Here is a 20,233-nt window from a genome sequence, read left to right as displayed (position 1 = left end):
TATACTGACATTTATATGCGCAGTCCTCTCCGACAGCTCCCGCTTCGCTGTCCGCCATTGTTTTTAAGTTTGTCTGCAGGCCGGCCCGCAAGGCATCTTGGGAAATGCTACCTATTGAAGGATACACCAGACCCATCCTTCATTCAGGCGAAAAGAAGGCCGCATTCGTCGACCGCATTTGAAGGAGTCTTCGAATTGGGACAGGCCTAGTCGCGGCGCTGTGACGAATCCGGCCGACGTAGGATGCAGAGCCTGAATTGAGACACAGCCTTAACCCACCTTGTCTGCCGGTGGTAGTTGGAAGGACCGGTGGTGCCAGTGTTTGGCAGTCTCGTTTCCAACAGTGCGCCCCAAGGCAGCTGTAGAGACATTGTAGCTCATCATCCAGTGCGGGAGACTGATTGGGTTGTGAAGCACCTTGGGGGGTTGTAAAACCCTAAGAAGTAGGTGATCCAGCCAGAGAATGACAGGACACCAGACAAAGGGAACCCACTTGGAGCCACTATGCCTGGAGCCCTCAGCCCAGCACACTATCGCTGCCACTGATGCAAGACAGCCAAGAGCGAGGCAACCCATTAACCCTATGGAAACACACCAACACACAGGGCAACCACGCCAGGTCGGCTCACCCCCTGAGCCAGAACAAGCCCACCCATCAGTGTGTGTGACAACTAATGGGACTTTTACTTTATTTAAAGGTGTAGGACACTCGTTCAATCAATACATTAGCAATGGTCTCAAGTAGGAATGAATGACTTGTAAGTTGTGCTGGGGGGGGGGGGGGGGGGGGGGGGTTATACTGGTGCACCTTTTCCAGGAACTAAAAGTTTCCCACATCGCATTTGAGCTTAATATGGCAGATTTTTGTAGTCGTATTTCCTGATATTGACACCTTGTTTGAATTGGATAACAGCAACACAACTCTACTACTTACCTGCAACGTTTGATCTCCACAAATAACTCAAGCCTGGAAGAGCTTCTGTTGTGTGGTGAAGTTGCTAATGCTTATTGTTAGCTTCTACTAGTCAAGGCATTTGCTGCTGTTTCCTGAATGGTAAACCAACAACAAACTTCCCCATCAAAAGCAAAGCCTGGTGAGTCCATGAATGTGAAGTGAAAAACTCAAGAGTGACCAATAATAATCAGAAATAATCATTATAAAATGGGTTTTAAGTGTTCCACACCTTTAAAGGTTGCTTTGTAAGTGTTTCATTCAAACCAGCCTTATGGGTTCAACAGAGGTTCACCTGTGCACACATCCAAGCAATGGTCAAAGAACTAGGGATGCACCAATTGCAGTTTTTGGCCGATCACCAATCACTGATCTGAAAAAAAACCTGACTTGCCGATACCGATTTTGTCTTAACTAAAAGCAGATTACGTCGATGTTTCAATTTCCTTTTATTGAGAAAACCAATGTGAATAGTCATGAAACAATTCCAGTTTCAACTGGACATGGGGTAATGTTCTCAAATATAAATGACCGTATTCAGCATTGCTGTTTGAACTACAAAATCTTATTTGTTCCTTTAGACTTTCATTTTTCTAATTTTGAAAACAAAACTTTTGTACCTGTGTTGGCACATTTCTCCTCAAAAATTATTCTAAAGCAATGATTTGCTTCAACATTAACTGGGGTGGGTGCACCGATTGCTGTTTTTGGCCGATCACCGATTTTGAACAAAAACAAGATCGGGGCTGATAGATCGGTGCACCCCTTCATAAAACCCTTTATTTGTGCTTGTCAGATAATTTGAATCATTTGTAACTTATTGTAAAACAGGTAATTTCAAACTTGTAAAACATGGAAGTGAACATTCCTCTTCAAAATACTCTGCACCACATGGAGGAGCTGTCGAGCCATCAGCCAATGACCAGTTTTTGCAATACATTTTTAAGAAAACTACAAAATTGTATCTTAAAGGGACATTATGGAAGTTTGACAGCCAAAACATGTATAGAAATAATAAATGTCTTCTTCATACGTTCTCCTGCAATGCCCTGGTCCTGTAGAATGAGCCCTGGCATTTTTACTGTGATTGCCTGTTTTTCTGTAAAATCACAGAAAAAGAGAGATGCTCGGGTTGAGCAGGCTGCTTCATGCGCGTTCACGCTCAGGCATCGCCCGTAGCATTTGCTATCCGTAGCTTTAGCAGCAGAGAGAGGTAGTGCCAACTCAGCGACTTTGTCGCGGTTCCTAACGCCTAGTGACAAACCTAGCTACATTTCTGAGGACCCTTAGCTACTTTCTGTAGAACTTTCTTCTAGATATTTCCTGCAAATTAGCAACAAAATAGCCATTTTCGCTTCGAACTGTTCTTTGGTTTGACGTTGTTTCAGGTGTCATCAAGGATATAAAAGTTACAGCTACTGTGACTGTAAAAATTCAAAAGTCCGTAAAGTCCCTTTAAAAAAGTAAATTTAAACACATCAGTTAGTGTTTTCATAGAATATAATGAACAAAAAAAAAGCCTAATGTGAAACAAGTATGCAACTTGTGGTGCTATTGGTCTTAAAACATTAGTAATTTCCCAAAATACAATTTTGATCTCTACAGAGAAGATTGGCACAAGAGAAGCAAGGTTTTAATGAAGAAAAAAAGTGTATTATGCATTTATATTCTATAAAAAGTCTCTTGCACATAGGAAATAGTGTTTACTGTGATCAGCAGATGATATAGAGAGGGAGAAAAACAACAACATCGAGAGACTTTCAAAGAATCTTGATAAAAAAATAAAACTGCAATGTGCAAACAAACAAAAACTTTTCTCATAAACCGTAGTGTAACTGATTAGGATTTGGTGATCCTGCTTTCATTCTGAACTTGATGAGCATGACTTTAAGCATCAGTGATGAGGATGAGATTTCAGGTCAGAAACGATGAAGGTTTCCATCAGAGCGGTCCCCGGCAAAGAGGTGAAAAACGGTCCAGTCGGGTTTTGATCCGTCAGTGTTTGTGCCTAAACGTGGCTTCCACTAGGAGATAAAGGGAAACAGGAAAATGATGTTACAGCTGTGCTACTGAATGATATAACATAAAATATATAATTTAAATAAAAGCATTTAAATATAACCAGAAAAGGCTTTAGCTATGTTTGATTATTTTAAATGATGAAAAGAGTTGGAGTGCCATAAAGCAATACATCTGTTGAATGTAACCAATGAAATGTCTGAATGAGAGCATGTTCTTACTCGTGTACTCTTGGGGGGACATCGGCGCACTCATGACATTGTTGAAGTGTTTCAGCCAGTCGAGCTGGTCACTCTCTGTCTCACATGTAAACAGGAAGTTGCGTTCAGGTGTTGTTATCGTGATGCCGTACTGCCAAGAGCTGTTACAGCTGGTGCCATGGGGAAAGCCAGGAGATACACTGTAACCATGGTCCTTGTTGCCCAGGAAAACCTCCCCTTTAGCAAAGGCATCCTTCAAACAGGAATACAAATAAAGCAGATTAAGAGAGAACTTTTTCAAATTTTTGATTTTGGAGGTAATGTGTCAACAAATTCAGACACAAAACTTCTTCTTATATTTAACTTTCTTGTCCAGTTGTTCGAGATGTCCAGCTTAGCTCCAGTCACTTAGCGTGTTGCACCCCTTTATTTCATCAGCTACATCAGAAATGTTGTTAGGCAATACTCAAGAGATCCAAGCTGCCAAGACTTCAGCAATACCAAACCCCTTTCTCCTAATTCAGGATGTTAAAGATCCTCAACTTGCACACAATTCAAATGTGTATGAAGAAAGGTACATTCTTCAGTTTGTCTAAAGACGTCTGGATATACAGGTGCTGGCCAGTAAATTAGAATATCATCAAAAGGTTGAAAATATTTCAGTAATTCCATTCAAAACGTGAAACTTGTACATTATATTCATGCAATGCACACAGACCAATGTATTTCCGATGTTTATTACGTTTAATTTTGATATTTATAGGTGACAACCAATGAAAACATCAAATCTGGTATCTCAGAAAATTAGAATATTCTAAAGGCCAATGAAAAAATGTTTGTTTCTCTAATGTTGGCCAACTGAAAAGAATGAACATGAAAAGAATGTGCATGTATAGCACTCAATACTTAGTCGGGGCTCCTTTTGCCTCAATAACTGCAGTAATGCGGCGTGGCATGGACTCGATCAGTCTGTGGCACTGCTCAGGTGTTATGAGAGCCCAGGTTGCTCTGATAGTCGTCTTCAGCTCCTCTGCATTGTTGGGTCTAGCGTATTGCATCCTCCGCTTCACAATACCCCATAGATTTTCTATGGGGTTAAGGTCAGGCGAGTTTGCTGGCCAATCAAGGACAGGGATACCATGGTCCTTGAACCAGGTGCTGGTGGTTTTGGCACTGTGTGCAGGTGCCAAGTCCTGTTGAAAGGTGAAGTCTGCATCCCCATAAAGTTGGTCAGCAGCAGGAAGCATGAAGTGCTCTAAAACTTCCTGGTAGACGGCTGCATTGACCCTGGACCTCAGGAAACAGAGTGGGCCAACACCGGCAGATGACATGGCACCCCACACCATCACTGACGGTGGAAACTTTACACTGGACCTCATGCAACGTGGATTCTGTGCTTCTCCGCTCTTCCTCCAGACTCTGGGTCCTTGATTTCCAAAGGAAATGCAGAACTTGCTTTCATCAGAAAACATAACTTTGGACCACTCAGCATCAGTCCAGTCCTTTTTGTCCTTGGCCCAGGCGAGACGCTTCTTGCGCTGTTTCATGTTCAAGAGTGGCTTGACACACGGAATGCGACACCTGAATCCCATGTCTTTCATGAGTCTCCTCGTGGTGGTTCTTGAAGCGCTGACTCCAGCTGCAGTCCACTCTTTGTGGATCTCCCCCACATTTTTGAATGGGTTTGTCGTCACAATTCTCTGCAGGGTGCGGTTATCCCTAGAGCTTGTACACTTTTTTCTACCACATTTTTTCCGTCCCTTCGCCTGTCTGTTAATGTGCTTGGACACAGAGCTCTGCGAACAGCCAGCTTCTTTAGCAATCACCTTTTGTGTCTTGCCCTCCTTGTGCAAGGTGTCAATGATTGTCTTTTGGACAGCTGTTAAGTCAGAAGTCTTCCCCATGATTGTGGTGCCTTCAAAACAAGACTGAGGGACCTTTTAAAGGCCTTTGCAGGTGTTTTGAGTAAATCAGCTGATTAGAGTGGCAGCAGGTGTCTTCTATATTCAGCCTTTTCAGAATATTCTAATTTTTTGAGATACCAAATTTGGAGTTTTCATTAGTTGTCACTTATGAATATCAAATTTAAATGTAATGAACATTGGAAATACATTGGTCTGTGTGCATTGCATGAATATAATGTACAAGTTTCACGTTTTGAATGGAATTACTGAAATATTTTCAACCTTTTGATGATATTCTAATTTACTGGCCAGCACCTGTAACTTATAGGAGTTTCTGAGCGCTGAAACACGCCAACATGCTTTAAGGGTTTAAAGTAGCTTTCCATGCTTCAAATTTAAGGAATACCTCGGCTGATGCAGAGTTGATGAACTTTTCACGGACCAGTAAGTGTTTATAATATAAATATATGAAAACACAACATGACATGAGAATAATACTTCAACAACAGAAACAAGAAACGTGAAGTCGCCATCTTAATAAACCGGATCGACTGACTGTGTGAGATGCTTGTCAGCCGCTAGATGGTGTCATCGGACAAGACAAATACTCCGGAAAGATGCTTCAAGTCGAAGACTTCCTCAACACTCAGTGGAGATCTTACTGTACTACTTGTGCTGTACGTCCTGTAACTAGACTTCCATCTTACTGCATTTCTCACAATTCAAACTTTTGCCATCGTATCTATTTTCTTCTCACAGTAATTTGCAAAGAACTAAAAAAAAATCTACATACTTAATGCGCAAAAGTGATGACATGTTGATGTGCGTGTGTGTGTGTGTGTGTGTGTGTGTGTGTGTGTGTGTGTGTGTACCAGTGGATCTTTAAAGTACATGAGTCGTCTGTGGTCCAGGGTGAACCAGCGCTTCTTGTATCCTTCAGTTTGCTGTGTAACAAAAACATGGACCAATTAGGTTTCGAGTCTCGCTGTTCAGTTTCAGGTTGCCACTTACCTGTTGCTTCACTTTACCTTCCTCTCTGCTCCCCTTTCATTTGTTTCATTCAGTCATCCTTTCATTTATTTGTGATTGGATCAACGAGCTAACAGCTAGTCATAGTGAGGTCAAAATCATGTAGATTTCTGCCATCTTAAAATAACTAGTCTCAAAAATGCCACGACGGGTTATGGAAACACTATTGAACAATTTGTTTTACAGTGCTGTAATTATTATTTTATTGTTTAATTTTATTGTCACGTGAAATGTGGCAGTAAAAGTGCCTCTTGTGAACTTCTGCAACTCGACTTTTTCCAAAAATATCTTCCAGCTTTGAGAAGGAATTTTATAATGGCACTCATTTCCCAAAAGCAGCCCAGCAGAGCAGGTTAGTGACTCTTTCATTTGTTAGTTTGATGGAAATGTAATTGTGGCGACCGAACAGGGTGTGTTACGCAGCCTCAGGTTGGTTAAAGTTACTTCTGAATATGCCGCTGGGTAACAAAGGACATTCCATGAAGGCTGAATGTTATTCTTAGTTTGACTGCAACACACCGTCAGACTGACTTAAAAGGAATTAAGTGTTTCATTCCGACCGACTGTAGGAATCTCAGATGGAGGAACAGTACGTACACAGATCTGTCAGTTAGGCTGTCAGACAGGTGAAAACTGCTTTTCTGACTGTTTACAAAAAGAAATATTTCAACATTGTTGTTTTAAAATAAAAGAGAGGGTGAAGTGAAATTAAAGGGCGAGTTTCAGACTTGTTTTTAAATGTATTCCGTTTTAATGGTTTATTTTCATTGCCTTTGCTTGACCATAAGATCCCAAACATGAACATGAATCATTTTAGTTTGCAGATTCACTCACCCTGGGACCAGTTTTTTCCATGAAACCTTCTTTGAGAAAGTTCCGAGTGAGTTTGGGAATCAGCTGGAAGCACAAATCACAAGGAGTCGATGACTCGGCAGAACCGAATAGTTTCCAGCTGCACATCAAAGCCCCAATAGAGAATCTAAACAACACTGTTTTGGTGTGTCTGTTTGTGTTTACCTCTGCATCAGTTGCACCAGGAAAGGCCACCTTGAGGTAGTGAAGCTGAACAGCCCGGATCGAATTAAACCAGTCTACTATTTCCTAAAATGTGCAAAGTTAAGAACAGTCAACACAAAATATTCATCATATATTTGAGAATTAATAAAACATTTCTGAATAACCTAATTGCTGACCCACGAGCTCAGCTCGTGGGTCTAACTTACAAGTTATAACTCATAGAAGGTTCTGCAACCCCCCAAGGTGCTTCACAGCTCAATCAGTCATTCACCCATTCACATCAAATGGTGATGATGAGCTACAATGTAGCCACAGCTGCCCTGGGGTACACTGATAGAGACGGGGCTGCCAAACGTCACAGGTCCCTCCGATCACCACCAGCAGGCAAGGTGGGTTAAGTGTCTTCCCCAAGGACACAACAGCAGCATTTTCTGGTGGCAGTCAGGATTGAACTAGCAACCTTCTGATTCCTGGACAACCCGCTCTACCTCCTGAGCTACTGCTGCCCCTAACATTGTTAAGTCAGGTTCTCACACACACACACACACACACACACATGCATGCACACACCTTGCCACTCTCATGATACACAAAGATATTCCGAGTGCTGTAATCCTTTAGGAAGGTGATCTGCAGGCCGTTGGGGTTTCCAATCTTCTCTGGCTGGAATGTCGCATTTATGGTGTCCACCTTAATCACTAATTTGGGCTCCTTAGCCTAAAAAAACAAAAGCATCCAACAGCAGAAGAATAATGAAGTCGAGTCAAATGGCTAAACTGCAGTTATCAATAATTTAATGATGATGATTAATAACAGCAAGGCTGCACGGTGTCGCAGTGTTTAGCATTGTTGCCTTGCAGCAAGAAGGTCCTGGGTTCACATCCTGGCTAGGTCTTGGTGGTGTTAGTGAATCCCGACCTGGGGTCTTTCTGCAAGGAGTTTGTATAATAAATAGCTGCTTACATCATATTTGGTGAAATATTTCAGAGTTCCATCTCTCTCTGAAAGGATAAATCGTCTGTTCAGAAACTGTCCATTGTCCCGCCCCCTTTTCATCAACATACCGTCTCTGACCCCTAAAGGAAGCAGACACACACACAAAAACATTTGTGTTGATGTTTTTGATGGAAAACAGGTGTGTTTGCATCAGTATACTCACCTGCTTCATAGGTAAAGCTTTTCCAAGACTCAAAAAACTCTTTCCTCTCATACTTGGCTCTAATCCACTGCTCCTTCAGGACCCTGGGCAAAAACAATAACACTGTATGAGAATTTTGGAAGTTTGTGCTGTCTGCATGTACTAACCTTTAATATGTTTATGTGTTTAAGTCTCTCTATATGCAACAGACTAACTAACATGCTAGTTCTATGCGGAATGGCTACAGCTGGGATTTGTACCTGCAACTTTCTTACTGCAACAGTGCAACTAATTACACCGTCATGTAACTCAAGTTTATCATTGGAACCATATTGTAACTCAGCTCTAAATAAATTATCATTAAACTGAATGAAAATTATATTAAGACTCTTTCCTTTAGACTGCAGGTGAATTTCTGCCTTGAAATGGTTTCACTTGCCTCTCTACAGGTTTAATGTACTTATAATCAGTGTGGTTTATAAGGAGTTTGTTCACCCTTTGCAGCTAGAACAGCTTTGACTCTTTTGGAAGGCTTTCCACAAAATTTAAGAGTAATTTGTCTGATGTGCATTTGTGAATTTAGGAACTGACTTTAGAAGAGAAAGCTTGGCTCTCAGTCTCCACTCCCATTCATCCCAAAGGTGTTCATCAGGTAAACGTCAGGACTCGACAGACTTGCTCACCCAGAAAACCTAAATGCATTGATCTGGTGAGAAGTCCCAGTACTTTTGGCAGTAACATTCACCAAGTAGTCACAAACGGGTTGTTAGTAATCATATAACTCGACCGCAGCCTGATGAGTTATCTCCCCAAAGATTCCTGCTCTAGTAGTAGTGCTTCTGTGCTCATATTAGTTTTGTAGCAAAGGATTCTAAAGAATGACCAGAACTTTCCAGACACACCCTCTACAGCTTGAGCAAATATACCAGGCAGCAAGAACAAAAAAGTTGTCAGAATATCTTACAAGTCTTAATTCAACATGAAGCACTTTGGAAGTATAATCTGACTAAATCAGCTCTGCCACAGCAGATTGGTTTAGAATAGTTTCTATTGGATTTTAAAAATTAGTCTCCACGGGTGCCAATTTGTAAAATAATAGATGGCTCCTTCACTGTCTGTAATCTAGCCTTCCCGGGAATGTTCCTTTAAACTATTTGAGCCAATAAATACTGTTCAAAACTATGCTAACACTCACCGAAGCTGATAATGAAAACGAAAACACACACAAGAGCAGTGTTTTGCTGTTACTCACTGGCAGTCTTTGAACGTTGGTTTGTAGTAGTAGATAGGAACAGCAGCCTCATATTTCTGCTTCATGAGCTCGTTACCGTTCTCTGCCATGAACTAAAACAAACACACACACACACACACACACACACACACACACACACACACACACACACACACACACACACACTGTATTAATCACAGAAGATGCCTAATCAGTGAAACAAAATTCCTTAATCTTCAAATCCTGAGCTAAAACTGGAAAATAAAAATGTGTAAAGAAAACCTTTAAATAATGAATGTGACACTTTAACATTTAAATAAAATACATTTCAAAAACTGCTTTAAAACCTCTCCATGCAATGCTTCAGTGAAGGATAAAAACAACTCTGTTCTTATTCAGTTTTATTAGACTTTTGCAAACAATGTTATAAAGAAACAAATCACAAAATAATCCACCATGAGCCTCATTGAAATGCACTGAGGGAACCTATGCAGCTAGCTCGGGAGTCATCATCTCTGGACTCTCACCTGTATTTCATGGTCCTCCCAGTGAGACAGTCTCAGGGACTTGACTTTGCTGATTTCTGGGATATTTCGGTGGATCCCAGAGCAATCCAGACAGATGAACACTCCAACAGAGCAAGAGCCCCAAGTTGGACCTGAAAATAAAAATTATGTTGACGCTCAGAGACAAGAGGAGAAGTGATTTGTATTAAAAACAAAAAAGATCACAGATGCACCTGAAAACTAACTGTTCTTTTAAAAAATGCATTTAATTCGCCACCGTTCTAGCCATTTTGGTAAAACGTTTCGAAAATCCTTATGATCTCATGCAATATTGCAACATCTCAAATGAGATTACTCTGTCAGCTATTACTACATGGTAATCATTATCATTATCCACTTAAAATAATTTGAAATTATGTAATTAGTATCTAGGATTATATTTGTTTACTTGAAAGTTTTAATTCTTGGGACAAATTCTGTACATCTGTTGAAAGGTATAGGGCCAGAATAGACTGGGGTGGGTCAATGGTTTTTACCAGAGCAAGGGAAACAGGATGGAAAAGTGTTTGCAGTGGAGTAATAGACCACCCACCAAATTACATTCTTTAGTTTGCATATTGTACTTCTTTTGCCAAAATACAACATGCCTGTGGTGCTTGAGCAGCTTTTGTCCTTTGATCTTTGGTGAAATTTCAGTGATACAAAGGAAATCACCATGACAACCTTGTTTCCTTAAATTCTGCTGATGACATATTATGAACAAATGCCAACAACATGCAGATGCCAAAATTTAAAGGTAAGGATGAAGTAAGAATGCGGTCAAATGTGTATAGGGAGCCTAAGTCACGCCCACCTACTTCCAGACTATGGGTCCCCGGAAGAACGAAAAAATTAATGCAAGTCAACGTGGCTAAAAACGCTATTTTCTAATACCACTTGTTTTGTGCCATGGATGTCACATATGATGTCCGTGAATTTTAAAGACACATTTTGATACCAAGAACAGTATATTTTAGAATGGGAGGAAATGTTATTTTAGGTTTTGTGTGAAAATAAGTCCAGGACTACAAATGCGCTTCACAAAAGTGACGTCATCACACAAGACATGGAGAAAACTGAGGGAAAAAGGGCTGTAAGTACAGCAAACTTCCCACAGGAGGAAAGAACCACCAAAAATCTGGTCATGTGGTAAGTAGCAGCTACTATGGGGAAAGGAGATTATTTGGTGACGTCACATATGCGATGTGTCGACATCTAGTTTGCAGTCATGCTAATTACGAACTTTTACAAGCTAATAAATCTCATAGTACGTGACTGGCGTGGTCGAAACACCCATCATTCCTTTTCATTTAAACTGCAGTACAACATATATGCGATCCAGGTCGTAAGGCAAAGCGGATTAGAAAATAACATTTTTAGCCCCGTTGACTTGCATTAATTTTCTTGTTCTTCCGGGGACCCATGGTGCGGACGTAGAGGCTCCCTATACTGCAGTCCATTTTCAGAACAAACACGAGACTGTCTCTCGTTCTGTGAGTTTCATTGCTGTTGCCAGTTATGGCTCAGCGCCAGAAAATTCTAGATGCCAAACAAAACAACTCATACACAGTAGAATGATAAGTAGATGGATACATTTCACTGTAATTTTGAGTTGTTGGTAATTGAAAATTTTGATGCTAATTCACCATTAGCATTCTTTTCTTTGCTCAATGTTAGCATCTAGCCTTCTTTACTCAATGTCGCATGTTCTTCTTGAGCAGCTGTGATAAATCTCCTGAAACAGGCTGTAGTTAAACAACTATGGAAGATTCATTTTAAAAGACAATCACACGATATGACTGGATGTTGATGAAATTTACTGGCAGTAGATTTTTAAATTAAATGATAGTCTCAGATTTCAGTAACCTCACTGAAAAATGTATTTTTGGTACCTTAACAAGGCTTGGATGCAAGTAAAGCCAAATCTTTTATTAAATCACTGAGCATAATTCATTCCGTGAAGCTTGACCTGAAACACTGTTTCAGTAAGTACGTACTTGTTACTTCTTATCTTACTGAGAGAAAAAGTGTGCTTTGTTCTGACCGCATCTATCTTATCTTCCCAGTGACCTTTTTGACCGTTTCCCCATAAACTCAGCTTATGTGTAAAAGAACATCTTTGCCTTATCAGTGCAAATGATCCGTTTCTGAGCAGGTGGGATTTTTTTCCTTTGTCCAATTGTAAAATATTGATAAACATTCAGACGTGACTGGCTGGTTAATGTGCAGGTCATTTATCATTTAATACTCATACCTCACACCTTATTTCCCACCAGAATTCCACTGTGATAAGCAGAATAAAAAGTAAAATGAATCACAATTTTTTTTAACAAAGATTATTATTTTATTTAGAGAGCACTGAAACTAACATGCGACCAGACATGATTGATTCTTAGAAGTACTTTTCAGCAAAGCATTTAAATTCAGCCAACACCCATCCAGTTTCTCAAGACATGTTTATAACAGAAACACAATGCGGTGAGGAGATAACGTGTGTGTGTGTGTGTGTGTGTGTGTGTGTGTGTGTGTGTGTGTGTGTGTGTGTTCTTGTACTTACTACACTGAGGACCATTTTGACAATTTTCCCTACAATGTGAGGACATTTTTCAATGTGAGGACATTTTTCTGGTCCTCACTTGTTTTAGAAGCTTACCAGTTGGTTTAGGAGGTATGTTGTGAATTAAGTTTTAGTAAAGGTTAGGGTTAGGAATAGATCAGCATTGGTTATGGTTAGGGTTAGGCATAGTGGATTCATAAACTTGAATGAGAGTCAATGGAGGGTCCTCACTATGATAGAAAGACAAATGTGTGTGTGTGTGTGTGTGTGCGTGCGTGCGTGCGTGTGTGTGTGTGTGTGTGTATGTGTGTGTGTGTGTGTGTGTGTGTGTGTGTGTGTGTGTGTGTGTGTGTGTGTGTGTGTGTTGAACATCCTCAAGGCAGAGATTTTTGTACTCTCCAGTTTAGATGTGATCTGGTTTTATGTAACATTTGCATCAATACTTTTACTTTCAAACAATCAATGCCGGTGCAAATCTGGCAGGCTACATGTTGTTAAAGGTGAGGAACAGTTGGTTAATCAATACATTTGCAATGGTCTCTACAACTGAATGCTTTGTAAAGCCTGATTTAGACTTCTTCAGCTCCGCAAGGGCGAGACACACACACGCACAGAGACATTTTGCTCATGGAACGTTGTAAAGCAATTCCCCACCAGGACAGCAAAGAGCATAGGCCTTTTCTGTGGCATCATGCCACCATTACACTCATGTATTTGGTCCATGATAGTGTATTTGCTAATGTGTTTATATATTTCAGAGACTTTATGACGAGGCAATGGTGGTGCTGTTGACAAATTTACAGGAAACGGTGTCCTGACCATTCACAAGCTTGGCTGTCTCCGTCATCCGTGAGCCTGTCAGAGAGCCCTTGCACCAATGCATAATGGAGTTGCGTGTCCCTGCACCGAAACAAACAGACAAGTATACTGGTGCACTATTTTCCATAACTAGCAGTTACCCACATCACAGCTGAGCTCCAGACAGCAGGTTTTGGAGTCTTACTTCTGATATTTGGACATCATGCCTCGGATTGGATAACAGCAACACAATTCTACCACTAACTCAGTTTGCAACACTGACTACGTTTACATGCAGCCAATATCCGGGTTATGATCGGGTTAAGGTCTGTATTCGGGTTTCTGAGTTGATCAGAATAACCCGTTTACAAGCATAAATAGAAAGAGTTACCCCTAACTTGCATAACCCATTAAATGCGGGCGTTGGGGTAGCGTCAGGACGTATGGACTACGTCCAGACGCAATATGCGTCATTTCCGGTTCTTCTTGTTCCGGTATCCGTGAAAACAACAACATGTTTCCCAGTTCGGAAGAGATAGCGACCGCGTTTGTTTGCGCTTTAGTTTCCTCGTCACTCCAAAAGTGTGGTGCTGTGCCGCGACTCGCCATGTTGCTCCCAACTTGCTGTTTACTTCCGGTGTTCTGGTGCATACAAGACGTCTCGCTACTCAAAAGACCAAGATTCCTTGCGAACAGAGCATGCACAGAACACACGCTTTGATGGGGATATCCCGATATGCGTTTACACGACCAAACATTCGGGTTAGAAAAGGGTTACCCCAGTTGTAGTAACCGGGTTTTTAAAAACCCGGTTATGAGTATATCCAGGTTTTTGGCAGTGTTTACATGGACCTGCGGAACCGGGTTATTGTGAATATTCAGGTTTTAAAAGGGTTACTGGCTGCATGTAAACACACTCAATGAAGTTTTATCTACACAAATAACACAAGCCAGAAAGAGCTTCTGCCGTGTGGTGAAGCTGCTAATGCTAACTTTTAGCTTAAACTAGTAGGGACATTCCTTCCTGATTCTTAACTCATTTACCCATTGACGACAAAAGTTATCATTTTAAATCCAACCGTTCACTGCCAGTGACGACCTTAGTCGCATCGTGAGAACAAACATACCAGTTCTGAAGCCGATCTTCATCCGCGTACATCACACGTCACATTATCAGGAAGCAGAAAATCCATGTGTTAGGAGATCGTTTCGGGCCGCTGCTGTAAATAAAGGTGAGGCGTGAACCGGAAAAGCTTCTGCCGATCATAATTCGACCACGGATTGTAAAAGAACGGATAATGGTCGAAACACACGGATTCTTCCTGATGTATGAGGAAAGTCTACTCTTTGTTTTGTTAGTTTTGGCGTTGGCATCATCCTAGCGTACAACGTTCTGTGATTCTTAAAAAAAACTGTGAAAATGCTGAAAAACGCTGGCAGTGAAGTGTTTTTCTGATCAGGAAACGGCTGACGGTGAATGAGTTAAATGCTAAACAAACACCAGCCTTTCCCTTGTGAATCAAGATGGGTGAGTCCATGATTGTTAAGTGACAGTGTGACGTAGATCTGTCAGGATTTTCAAATCCTAGAGTTTCACCATTTCTATTTTCTTTCAGAAGCTAATGCAGGAGATAGGTGTGAGACTATTTTCATGTTCAGCCTGCATGCAAAACTCTGATTATAATCAGAAATAATTTTAAAAAATGGGTTTATAGTGAACCACAATTATTAAAAATCTAACATTGCATACCCCAGACATCAAACTAGGGCTGCATGATATTAGGAAAACCTGCGATATGCGATAACAGTGATTCAAATTGTTTTGATGATATTACTTGTGATAAATAAAAACTTAACTCACGAGCAAAAATGATCAAAAACAAAGAAATCAAAAAATGACCCAAAAAAATCATAAAAATTAGAAAAGCAAAAGATGTGAGGAAAGGCAATCAGAGGATCCCGGGAAAAGCAGAATCAGCAGAAAGAGCAGAACAAAGCTAACAGGTGTTTGCTAACCATGAAAAATAAGTGCCGTCTGCCTCGGGTGCAGGCATACATACATAACCTATGAGAACCAACCCAATTGGCCAAATGGGTGAAGAGCTCTATTTGATTTGATGAAATAAAAAAAATCATGCTTCTGTTTTATTGACAGAATGCATTATGTGTAGCAAACATTTGAGCTGACCATTCATTGCGATAGTTATCCGTTCTTTGCGATATGCATATTGCACATGCTGATATCACGATAACGATATAATTGCGATATATTGTGCAGCCCTACATCAAATTCATTTCTCTTAATGTTTTTGGATATTAAGTCAGGCTTCTTGCACCTTAACTAAATCCAAGCATTTTCAACCACTTTATTCAAACACCAAGTCGCACCAGTAGGGAGTGGCATGTATGTTCACATTTCACAACAAATTAAAGATTTCACACACACAAAAAGATAAAACTGACAAAAAAGTGTTTCTTCCTCTTTCTATATCCAATTATTTACATTCCTTGGCATATTTACATGCATTTCAGTTCAGTGAAGCAATAAGGTCAAACGTGGAAAACACTTGCAAATCCCAGTAATTTCCCTTAACTTTAAAATTCCAGAGATGTTTTGTGCCTAACTTTGAAGCAGACATAAGGAGCCCAGATGTCTGGAGGTCTGCTGGATAAATAGTATGAGCCGACTGTCCTACATAACAGTCACGTCTGGACTTGCTGAACTTTGCTTTTCTTCTAAATCCAGAACAGCCTTACCTGAGCAGCAACAAGTAAAGCTCCTCCTCCTCAGATGTTTTCATTCTTTTACATAATCAGTTAATATACGAAGGAAAATAGTTTGTTTCTATGCTGATCAGACAAATAAAATATATGATTTAACTGCAGGGTGGAGAATATAATGCCTTAGATATCACTACTACAAAAGGTTTAACTCTTGCGGGAACTTCTAAACGCGTTTCGTACACCTACCCGGCGCGCCGCAGTCTGCGCAGCCATCATTCCCAGTCCGTAGCAGGAGTTCTTTAAAAGTTCGGATCGTTCGTTCATTTGCCGACATTATTCCAAGGTCTAGATCTGCCACTCATCCGCCTTTCAGAGAGGAGAGAGACAGAGAGAGAGAGAAAAAGGTGTGCCTACGTGAGTTTCACTCCCCCACCTTGGGTTTGCGGACAAGTCCGCACAGGTAGGCCCCGCAGAACTGCGCCCACAACGCGATCCCACCTTCAGAAGACGATCCAGTCCAAGTCTTCTCTTAAGTTTAGCAGATCAAACGATCTAGAGTCCAGTTATTCCACCAGAGTGTTCCTACAGCCACAACCTGAACACAAGTCATGTTCCGGGCTGAAAACTGCACAGAAGGAAGTGAAATGCTGAGGTTGTTGTTCTAACTCGCTTTTCCGCATAATAAGTGGTTAGATCGCATCACTCAGCATTATGCAAATAGAGGCAACACCCCGACGAACTTGTATAACTATGTAATATGATTAATGACGCAAAATTATTAGTGTGTGTAATAAATAAGGTTATTATGGGTCATGCACACCAGGCAGGCAAATAATTTCTGCTTGTTCATATAATCATATAAAGCCCTCAAATGGTTATTTTAAATGTCTTCTCATCTAAAATGCTTTTAAATTCATGCTGAGATAGAAAAAAACTAATCAGGGTAAAAACTACATTAAATAAAAATAAATGAAAATAAAATTTAGTCAATGTACCAAAACAACAATCCAGAATGAACGAGAGGTAAAAAACAAACAAGAAATGAAAATATGTCCTCATGATGTTTTATTTTTTATTCATGATTCTTATTTTTTCTGCATATTCTTTTCAAGGAAAGATAACTTGGGATGTCATAGCCGTGGGTTTACTTCTTGACAAAAGTATTGTCAGGATTATAGGTTGTTTTGTTTTATACCCCATTTTTCATCTAAAACTTTTAAATCCTATCTGAATCATGCATGTTTATGACTGTTCCAGATGACAGAAATAATATTTAATCCTATTTGTCCAAAACTTTGCAATAAGTTCATCTGCAGCAGGATTATTATTCTGATCACCCCATTCTCTTTGTAAGGATAAAACGTAAGGGACATCAAAACAATACAAAATGTAAAAAAATGTAAAACAAAACATTCATTTAAAATTAATACTTTGCATTGCAGCTGCATTATATTTGGTCAGTAGATGGCGACAGTATACTACTTTATCTAAAGCAGCTCAATTTGTTCTGGGTGGTGTTGAGTAGTCGTCAGTGAAGAATTTCTTTCACAACCACGAAGACAATATGAAAAATGCTCAGAAGTGCCACTAATTGTAACATCTGACAGGTTCCATAAAAACGGTGATAAAGTAATTTAATGTGCATTAACATTAGCTTGAAGTATATTCCATCAAATTATCATTTTTATCATTTGAATAAGATGGATAGGACAAGCTGATCATCAGGGAGGGTTTGAGATCACTTGGCAAAACAAAGCCTAATACCTGGTGACAGAGCTCATTTGTCTGATCCCTCCTGGACAATGGGGGTCCTATGTATTTTTTGTCCGACTCCTTAAATCTCTTTTTCTCTGTCAAGTTGAAGATGGAAGCTCAATACTGTCAGGCTTTGGGCTGGCAATCCATAACTGATTAAGTTTTGTGTGTGTGTGTGTGTGTGTGAGAGAGAATACGTCACCTCATTTGTCCCTAGTTAAATCTGATTTTTTTAAGCTAAACAAGTTAATGCCTTTTTATTTTTAAACACATTTGGCAGATTCAATTGGTTTCTTACTCATCAGTTTTATTGGATTCTAATTTGGACAAAAAGCATCCTAATATTCAAAGACTTCTTCAGCTTCCTTCCCCTTTGTAGGAGCTCAAAATGCACCGGGTATTTTGTTTCCGTTTTGTTTTCCTCAGATGATTTATATGCATGCTGTTGGTGGCATTTTGAAGCTCGTCGGGTATGACAGGGACTAAATGGCAGCGAGTCCAGGCCATTATTATGTGTCTTGCTGGGTGTCTCTGACACGTCATGCCCTGTCTTTGGCCCTGCCTTTGAGGCTGGGCAATTTGTCTATTAAGTGATAAATTGTTGTAAAAGAAAAATGGTTTTTCTAACCAAATTTAAATAAATCTTGTGGCTTATAAACACTGACACACAGGACAGGAGCTTAGACCTTGATTCATGAATGGATAGTTCATTTGAAGTGAGTTTTGGAGTAGTACATATCTATACTTGCAGCAGATAGCAAAGTGATTTCAGTTTTTTAGGAGATTCAAAGATAATTTCTCATGTGGGAATTAAGGTTGGCCTTTTAGAATGAATCCCAACTTTCAACGACTCAAACCTTAAAAGGTTACGAACCATTGCAACAGCTCACCCATGGGGCGTAATCGAAGATTGTCTTCCAAAGTGTCTCTGCATGTGTTTGGTTGAAATAATCACAAAACATTCTAATGTCTCAGTCATGTTGGAAGAAACATTATATTGAAGTAGATTTCCTTCTCAGCTGGCTGTGGGATTGTTGGTTTCTCACATTTAGAAAATGAAGGGTGATCTGTGGTACTGGCGGGTTGTCACGAGCGTGCGTACCTGGTGAGTGGAGCGGTGATCAGATGAGGATCCAAACGCGGGGAGGAATAAGGCGAACAGGTGAGTCTGTTTCACAAAGGTTTATTAGAAACACACACTGGACACTGAAACAATGACACGACAGGGAACACAGAACAGAAGGGGTTTACATGCAAGAGGAGCGGGAGCTATGGTGATTGGGAAACGAGAGGCAGGTGGGAGCAATTAACGGAGAACAGACCAAACCTAAGAGTAGACAGGACAGGGCGTGACATGGGTAGGGAGGGGGAAAATCTTAACCAGAGACAAAAATAACATGAGATAAGCAAACTGAGGTGAGGTGATCTTTATGGCTTTTTGTCAGACTCTAAACCAAGAAATGGCTTCAAGCAGCAGCTCTGGAGCCACCAGTGACTTCACCCTCTAGCCAGTCAACAGCCGACAGTCGTGATGCCGGCCCAGCTTAGTGCTTTGAACCACAACGGAGAAGGGACTGAAAAGTAAAGAGAAAATGCCGAGCTGTGGGATTGGGAAAAGTGGCCAAACCAAACCGCACCAACCCAAGTCACTCTGTAGTGCCGTTGGAAAAGGCCTGCTCCTTCCCTTCCAGTCAGCTCATGGATGTCCTGAACAAAGAATGTAATTCAATGGGGCTAAGTTGCTTTCATGTCCGCGTTGCCTTACTGACACAGACCATTTTGAAACATGCACTGCAGTACACAAGTTTGCCTACAGTATGCTATTCTTACACCATGCTGTCACGTCTGGGTGGCAATTTCTTGACCCACGACATGCTGAATCCACACACGGAGAGCAGGAATGTAAGTAAAAGGTTTTATTTACTAAATAAGAAGTAAGAGACGGGAACTGACGAGATGCAGGACTGGCAGCAGGAATCCAGGAGAGATTCTAAGGAGGGAGACAGAGTGACTATAAGGCGTAACCCAATGGGAACTTATCTGGAGACTGGTCTTACGGTTACTTGGTAGTGGTAATGGTACGGGAAGGATTGTCGGGTCCGGGTGAGCTGAGGAGATCCAAAGGTGAGGTATTGGTTGTCCAGAGGTGGAGGAGCAGGAATGGATGTTGGTTGGTGAGCGGCTGAGAGCGGGTGGCCAGGGGATGAAGCAGTGCGTCAGGTAGACCGAGATCCGGGCTTGTTCTGGAGCTGATGATGAATTAAGAGGAACCTGGAGGAGAGCAGGAGAGGGCATCAAGGGTTTTACTGGCGACAGGTTAACAAGAATACAAGTTTCAAGGTCCGGTTGAGGCTGAAGCTACCC

At 40.8% G+C, this 20,233-nt stretch overlaps 1 protein-coding gene across 2 annotated transcripts; it reads right to left on the bottom strand.

Annotated features, from left to right (window-relative positions):
- Positions 1 to 2,563: 2,563 nt before the first annotated feature.
- On the bottom strand, positions 2,564 to 16,750 carry zgc:92360 (arf-GAP with dual PH domain-containing protein 1). Of its 2 annotated transcripts, XM_015977340.3 has the most exons (12): positions 16,613 to 16,750; positions 16,361 to 16,480; positions 10,018 to 10,148; positions 9,512 to 9,603; positions 8,281 to 8,363; positions 8,085 to 8,197; positions 7,692 to 7,838; positions 7,122 to 7,205; positions 6,939 to 7,001; positions 5,948 to 6,019; positions 3,193 to 3,424; positions 2,564 to 2,976 (listed from the first exon to the last, which is right to left on the bottom strand). In XM_015977340.3, exons 2-12 carry the CDS (start codon positions 16,446 to 16,448, stop codon positions 2,948 to 2,950), a joined length of 1,134 nt encoding a protein of 377 aa, XP_015832826.1. In that variant the 5' UTR covers positions 16,449 to 16,480; positions 16,613 to 16,750; the 3' UTR covers positions 2,564 to 2,947. The 2 variants fall into 2 exon arrangements, with proteins under 2 accessions (XP_015832826.1, XP_015832825.1); XM_015977339.3 differs by lacking the exon at positions 16,613 to 16,750 and having other exon boundaries at positions 16,361 to 16,570.
- Positions 16,751 to 20,233: the final 3,483 nt, after the last annotated feature.

Source organism: Nothobranchius furzeri, chromosome 4, assembly GCF_043380555.1.
Source record: "Nothobranchius furzeri strain GRZ-AD chromosome 4, NfurGRZ-RIMD1, whole genome shotgun sequence".
Taxonomy (NCBI): Eukaryota; Metazoa; Chordata; class Actinopteri; order Cyprinodontiformes; family Nothobranchiidae; genus Nothobranchius; species Nothobranchius furzeri.
Note: the sequence above shows the minus strand (reverse complement) of the source record. Positions and strands in the feature narration are given on the sequence as shown.

Bases quoted from the DNA above. Each gene is read 5' to 3' on its own strand.
- zgc:92360 (XM_015977340.3), bottom strand. From the start codon at position 16,448: ATGTCGGCAAATGAACGAACGATCCGAACTTTTAAAGAACTCCTGCTA. The intron at 9,604-10,017 runs GTGAGAGTCCAG...TGTTTGTTTTAG, and splicing joins GGGAGGACCATGAAATACAG to TTCATGGCAGAGAACGGTAA. The intron at 7,839-8,084 runs GTAAGCAGCTAT...TTGTTTTTTTAG, and splicing joins AATATTTCACCAAATATGAT to GCTAAGGAGCCCAAATTAGT.